The 7,145-nt window shown below is 42.0% G+C and overlaps 2 protein-coding genes across 2 annotated transcripts; both read right to left on the bottom strand.

The window, feature by feature from the left end:
• Positions 1-302: 302 nt before the first annotated feature.
• Positions 303-683, bottom strand: LOC132296336 (uncharacterized). The gene has a single exon (XM_059794546.1). The coding sequence runs from the start codon at positions 681-683 to the stop codon at positions 303-305; it is 381 nt and encodes a 126-aa protein (XP_059650529.1).
• A 4,990-nt stretch (positions 684-5,673) lies between these two features.
• LOC132287300 (NADPH:quinone oxidoreductase-like) lies at positions 5,674-6,936 on the bottom strand. The gene is made up of 3 exons (XM_059789772.1): positions 6,781-6,936; positions 6,423-6,614; positions 5,674-6,197 (listed from the first exon to the last, which is right to left on the bottom strand). Exons 1-3 carry the CDS (start codon positions 6,872-6,874, stop codon positions 5,893-5,895), a joined length of 591 nt encoding a protein of 196 aa, XP_059645755.1. The 5' UTR covers positions 6,875-6,936; the 3' UTR covers positions 5,674-5,892.
• Positions 6,937-7,145: the final 209 nt, after the last annotated feature.

Consider the following 7,145-nt stretch of genomic DNA (forward strand, 5'->3'; position numbering starts at 1 on the left):
AACGTACTTATTCTGTGATCTTGTGGTCGGCAGAGGGCCAACCACATCCATCCCCCATTGCGCGAAAGGCCAGGGCGTGGCCATTACGTGCAAATCTTTAGGTGGTTAGTGAATCAGTGGTCCGAACCTTTGGCATTTATTGCATTTTCTAGAGAATTCTTTTACATCTCGTGACATGTTCGGCCAAAAATACCTCTGCATCATTGCTTTGTGAGCTAAAGACCTCCCCCCTAAATGATTCCCACATACACCTTCATGAATGGTTCGCAATATCTGCCGAGCCTCTGTGGGGGTGACACATTTTAAGCATGGCCAGAAAAAGATCTTTGGTACAACTGGTTATGCACTATGGCATATTTCGCTGCATTTGACTTGATCTTCCAAGCTTCATCCCTTTGTTCAGGCATAATGCCATCCTGTACATAAGTTATGATCGGATCTATCCAGCTCGGTTCATATGGAATGACATTCACCTGCCAAGGATCTGACCCTAAAGGTTCTTCAAAGATGGATGGCTGGTTCAATATTCCTACTGGGATCACCCTTGCCAATGTCTCCCCAGAACCCGAGGCACTGCATGCCAACCGATCGGCATCTTCATTTTGTTCCCTCGGTAACTGGACAAACTTTACATTATCAAAGTTTTTAGCCTCGCGCATGACGGCAGAACGGAATGCCTCCATTGTTTCGTCCTTAGCTTCATATTCGCCATTCACTTGCCGAATAACTAACTGTGAGTCACTAAAAGCGGTTAAGTTCCTGACTTTCAGCTCGTTGGCTAACTTAACGCTTCATACTCTGCTTCATTATTAGTGGCTCGGAATTCAAGCCTGAGCACTTGACTTAGGAATGTGCCTTCTGGCATCTGTAATTTGATCCCAATGCCTGCCCCCAGCTGATTTGAGGATCCATCTACAAAGAGTTTCCATGGACAACTGCGAAGGCCTTCTTCCACATCTTACGAATCACATTCTAGCAAGAAATCATCCACTACTTGCCCTTTAATAGCCGTTCTGGGTTCATACGTTATGTCAAACAAACTTAACTCTATGGCCCACTTCGTCATTCTCCCCGAGAGGTCTGGCTTATACAAGATCACTCTGATCGGAAAAGCGGTCATAACAACGATAGGATGGGATTCAAAATAATGCCTTAGCTTCCTTTTTGCATTGACGAGCGAGAATATCACTCGTTCGGCCTTTGAATATCTTCGTTCGGCATCAGTCATTGTTTTGCTGACATAGAACACTTGGTACTAAGCTCTTTCCTTGTAGCGGATCAGAACAACACTCGTCGCAATATTAGATACCCCGAGGTGCAAAAATAACTTTTCTCCTGGTTCGGGAGCGGACAGAATCGGAGGGCTCTGCATATATTCTTTCAAACTAGTTAGCGCTTGTCGCTGTTCATCCCCCCAGGCCTGTCTCCTATGGCTTCGTATGGTATCAAAGAATGGCTTGCAGCGATCTAACAGCTTAGAAATAAACTGGCTCAATGCAGCTATCCGACCTGTGAGGGCTTGTATTTCTTTAATCGTCTTTGGTTCAGCATTCTTGGTCAGAGCCTCTACTTGGGCTGGGCTAGCCTCGATTCCTCTATGATTAACCACATCTCCTAGGAATTGACCAGAGCTTATGCCGAATAAGCATTTGGTTGGATTAAGCTTCATTCTATATCTTCTCAATACCTCAAGCACGTCCTGCAGATGCTTCAAATGGTCAACTCTTCTCTTACTTTTCACTACCATGTCGTCAATATAAGCCTCTACAGTCTTCCCCATCTAATCCTTGAAAATCTTGCTGATCAGCCTCTGATAAGTTGCCCCAGCATTCTTTAATCCGAATGGCATAACTTTGTAGCAATAGGTCCCTCGTTCGATTACAAAAGAAGTTTTCTCCTCATCAGCCAGGTTCATGGGGATTTGATTCTATCCTGAATAAGCATCCAAAAAAGTTAAACGTTCGTATCCAGTAGTGGCGTCCACCATTTGATTAATCTTTTGCAGCGGGAAACTATCCTTCGGACAAGCTTTGTTTAAATTAGTGAAATCAATGCATACTCGTCACTTCCCATTCTTTTTTCGCACAACTACAACATTCGAAAGCCAGTCTGAGTAATATACTTCTCTAATGAATCCCGCATCAAGCAACCTATCAACCTCCTCGGCTATGATCCGATTACGCTCTGGAGCGAATCTTCTCTGCCTCTGCCTTACAGGCTTCGCATTCGGATTGACGCTGAGGGAGTGGCAGGATACCGAAGGGCTTATTCCGGGTATGTCCGAGTGGCTCTAAGCGAACATATCAGCATTCTAAGACAAGAAATCAATTAACTCCCATTTCTCTTCCTCAGCAAGTCTTACTCCCACTCTAGTTGTTCGTTCTGGTTTGTTATGATCGATCTGTATATCAACAAGGGGTTCTTCGGTCAAGTTCTCCAACTTCTCTTCCCTACTTTGGCTGGGTGGAGGCTCCTGTAATTGCTATCTAGGGCTTGCAGAACGGATGGGAGCTTTTCCCTTTGCAGCAGATTTCAGCGTCATAGAATAACATTCCTTAGCTGCAACCTCGTCCCCATGAATGTCAATCACCTTATTTCCGTCAAGCCCAGGCATCTCATCACTTGGTGCAGAGTTGAGGGAACACCCTGAACTTTGTGAATCCATCCTCTGCCCATCAGAAGGTTGTAAGATGGATGGATCTCAACAACCACAAAGCTCTCTATCAGAACCCTTTTTGCAGCCTGCACTGCGACTTTTACCATACCGATGGGTTCCACCTATTTTCCATCGAACCCTAGCAAGGGATTTGCAGTGGACTCGAGCCTCTCGGGTTTTATTTTGAATTGATTGAAAGTGTCCCTCTGCATAACATTTGCGCTACTTCCAGGATCAATCAGGACTCGTCGTACTAAGCACTCCGCTACTGTCAAATTGACGACTAACGGATCCTCGTGAGGAATTTGAACACGTAACAGGTCAGTTTTGTCAAACTTTATCTGTGTTGATGTGCTTTGCTGGTGCAGAGTGTTTACACTACCTATCCTCCTCTTCATCTGTGCCTGGCGGAGGCTTATTCGAAGCAGTTCATCAGACTCCTCAGTGGGTTCTGGCTGACCATGAATTGCATTGATTATTCAAACTAGCTGCGAGTCTTGGGAGTTCGGCTTTTGATTCCTCTTCACGTGCTCCATCGGTCGGTTCTGTTCTACCGCCGGGCCTTGAATATAACTTGCGAACTCTCCTCTGGCTATCAGTATCTCTACCTGTCTTCTTAGGTTCATGCCTTCATTAGTCTGATGGCCAAAGTCAGAATGGAATGCACAATGCTTAAACTGGTCCCTCTGTTTGAGGGGCTGTCTGATCGGTAAAGGAGATCGGAACTTATCTTTATTTTCTTGGTACAGCCTTGCTAGGGTGACTTTCAATGGAGTAACCAGCTCTTCCTCTCTGGGCCTCTTCTCAGATTTCCAAGAGGTCTGACGCCGTGGTTGAACCTGCTTTTGCCTGATCTTCACTTTGGTTTTCTCTTCTGTTGATATGATGGATGTCTTCTGAGCGTTAGCTGCTTCCTCTTCTTCTAAGCGCACAAAACCATCAGCTCTTTCATTGAGTTCATCCATAGTTCTCGGCATATTCACTACCAAGCTTGTGTGGAATGGAATGACACGAGTCATGGCCAATTTAAACACTTGAACCGCAGTAGAAGGATGACATTCAATCACTATGCTCTTAGTAAGGTTAAACCTGGTAAGAAAAGCTTGGAGACGCTCATCCTCATGCTGCTTCATTGTGAATAGGCTCGAAATGTCCTTTGCTGGATGTTTATTCCCATAGTATTGGCTTAGGAACCGATCGCATAAGTTTAGGAAACTATCCACTGAGCCCCTCGGCAGGTTCTTGAACCAATTGAGCGCTGGTCCAGCTAGACTTGTAGGAAAGCATTTGCACATTAAGGAATCGTTCTCAGTTTTCAAGGCCATTTTCAACTGGATGTGATATACATGATCAATCGGATCGGTCGTCCCGTCAAACAGAATGAAAATGGGCATGGAGAATTTCCTCGAACTCGGAGCATTCAGAATTTCATTAGTAAACGACAAGTCAACCGTTCGAGCCGCTGAGCGGAGGGCTTCATTGTCCCTCTGGAGCCCTGCGATAGCTCTCTGATCTATAGATCTCCTTTCTGAACTTCGATAATCAAACATTGCCATGGAAGGCCGATAAGACGAATCGAATGATCTTTCCTCTATAAACTCCTTATGCCACGGCGGTATAGCTTTGTGGCGATCAAACTCTATTGCTTCTTCTTCGTTGTGCATTTCTTGATATGGATCGAAAGTCATGGCTTCGTTTCGCCTGAGCTGTTCACGCCGTGGATCTACGTGAGTTGATCCTTCACGATCATCAACACGATGAGGATTTGGCGGTAAATTATTTGGCCGGACCTCCTCATGGTGAAGATCTGTCTGGTTGTTTCCCACCTCCTTACCGTGATGTGCAGCACCAGGACGTAGAACTTCTTCTCCTACTGGGAGCGGTCGCGGAATCACCGGAGTTTTTTGAAGCTGCATTTCAGTCCTTAGCTCTGCATTCTCTCTCCCAAGAGCTTCGATCATGTTCATCAACTCATCAAGTTTCATCTGCTGGACATTTTCTACCGGATTAGAGTTCTCACTCCCAGTCATCATTCCAGAACGGAGCAAAGGCATGAATTACAAATTCTAAATCAGATCTGAGTTTCATTAACGTGAATCACGTCAGATCCGGACTCAAATTTTATGAATTACGTTCACCATTTGCTAAATCTGAGTTTTCCTGTCTTTGAACTTGTCAGATCGAGCCACAATAGAATGAATCACCACTGCGTAAATCTGATGCCAATTTCTCAAAATCAATCAGAAATCAAGAACTTCTCAAGAGCAAACCGCAATCCCTTAGATCTGGATTCAACTTCTAGAAATCAAGCTTCGTCTTCACGAATTAGTCTGAATCAACATGATGTTGATCAAACATGCATCAATCTTCAACGATTCCCACAGACGGCGCCAATTGTAAATGCTAGAAAATATCTCTCCAAATTTTTTTAGAGTTTCATTACATTTTTTCTATCCCTCCTTTTTTCTTTACCACTCTTGTATATTTATAGGCAATTACAATCACTATTGGGATGTCATAACTGATTTCTTATGCTGGCCCCTAGCTTCGGGCTTCCTTCCTAATGGGCCTGACTTTGTTGAGTAGATCTCAGAGGTTTGGCCCATTCTGCAGTGCCTCTATGTGGGCTGAACCCAATCGCTTGATCCGATGCTCCTTTCGCGGGTCATATCCGGATCGTATCCGGCCCATTTCATTTTTGGTATCCTCAAGTATATTAATGAAAAATTAAGAAAATAATGAAATTGTTTTTAAAATTTTCTAAAATATATTTATGCAAATTTAATGAAGAAAATTAGTATTATTATTATTTTTTTCATAATTTATTTCAATAAGAAAAATAGATTAAGTGTAATTCAATAACAAAGGGAATTATAGTCATTTAATAAAATATACTTTATGCATTGAGGCATTCTGTAACAAAATGTTATTCACAAAATATAGTTTAGAGTTTATTTACAAATTCAAACAAAGTTGAAATATAGTTTAGACAGGGCATACATTCAGTCATCACTATGTAGAAACAGAATCCACCTAGCTACCACTAATTGCAACTGAGACTAGAAAGTTCATATCACCACAGAATATCCCAAGTAAAATGGAAATAAATTACATAATTCTTTTCTTCTTTTTTTTCCCCTTTTTTAGTCCCAACATAAATGCACAACAATTTCAAGTCTGTGGCATCACAGATGCAAATAATAACGCCATGGAGGAAATGAACATAATGATTTCATTCAGCACTTGCCTTGGAGTCGCAACGTAAAAGCCTGCAATGCTAAAAGAACTTCTTTCAACCTCTCCTTGGCCCCCTCATCGATCAAGTTGCCATCACTATCGAACTTTGCAGGAGGTTGGAACGCGTTCAAGAAAAATTCAGGCTTATTGATGAAATGAAGATCAAGGAAAACTCCGATTTGGCGGAGATGATACTGAGATCGTCCTCCGCCAAAATCCTCTCCAGTACTTACAATAGCAGCAGCCTTACCGGCCCAAACATTTGGAGGCCTTGAAGCCCAATCAATTGCATTCTTCAAAGGTGCTAGCAAAATGGGGAAAAATATCGATAACAAGCAAATGTATAAGTAGCACATAAAAGATGCAACAATGTATTATCCGGATAGTATAGTAATATGCAATTCAACGTAAAATGTTCTGTAAAAAAAAGAACTACTATTATTATTAGTAGTTCAAATGTTCTGTAAATGGAAATTTAAAAGAAGAAAAAAAAAAAAAAAAAGAAAAGAAAAAGAGGAAGAAGTAATACCAGTTACAGAGTAATTGTACTCCGGCGAGGCGAAGAGGATGCTGTCGGCTTCAAGAATTTTCTGCCGGAACGCCTCCACCGCCGGCGGGAACCTTCCATCCTTCTCAAGATCGGTGTTAAGCATCGGCAGTGGCGCTATGTCCACGTATTCGATCTGTAAACCGTTGATAGACTCTCTGGATAGCTTAATCGCTACAATCAACAACACCAAATGATGATCAAAATCCAAACTCAACTCATATGAAACCACAAGAGACAAAAAATTCACACACTCATATATATATATATATATATATATATATATATATTTATACACACACAAAAGCATATAGGTTGGTAGAGACTAAAGAGAGAGTACCATAGTGGAGGAGGCCTCGATTGAAGGAAGCTTTGCGAATAGATCCGCAGAGAGCTGCGACTTTGATGATTGGTTTGGCCGCTGCTGCTTCCATTTCTCTCTCTGTATAATCTTTTCTCTCACTTCTGCTGCAGCCTTTCAATCACCAGATAGTTCTCCGCTTCAACATATATAGATATATATATATATATATACACACACACGCGCACATGGCGTGAAAGATGACCACAATTGATTCCTCCTTTATTGTTCTACTCGAAAAAAATAATTATTCAAAAAAAAGTTTATCATGAGTTATTATTTAAATTAATATTTTAAGTAAAAATAGTATTTTAATCCTTTCAAAACTGTAACTAAAATGACAC

Source organism: Cornus florida, unplaced genomic scaffold, assembly GCF_030987335.1.
Source record: "Cornus florida cultivar Cherokee Brave unplaced genomic scaffold, ASM3098733v1 CherokeeBrave_3.0.0_Hap2_Chr02, whole genome shotgun sequence".
In the NCBI taxonomy this organism is placed as follows: domain Eukaryota; kingdom Viridiplantae; phylum Streptophyta; class Magnoliopsida; order Cornales; family Cornaceae; genus Cornus; species Cornus florida.

What these genes read in the sequence shown, in the direction of transcription:
- LOC132296336 (XM_059794546.1), bottom strand. Translation starts at nt 683, where the DNA reads ATGGAGGCATTCCGTTCTGCCGTCATGCGCGAGGCTAAAAACTTTGAT.
- LOC132287300 (XM_059789772.1), bottom strand. Translation starts at nt 6,874, where the DNA reads ATGGAAGCAGCAGCGGCCAAACCAATCATCAAAGTCGCAGCTCTCTGC. An exon ending in TCGAGGCCTCCTCCACTATG is followed by an intron (nt 6,615 to 6,780) that starts GTACTCTCTCTT and finishes TGTTGATTGTAG; the next exon opens with CGATTAAGCTATCCAGAGAG. An exon ending in GTACAATTACTCTGTAACTG is followed by an intron (nt 6,198 to 6,422) that starts GTATTACTTCTT and finishes CCATTTTGCTAG; the next exon opens with CACCTTTGAAGAATGCAATT.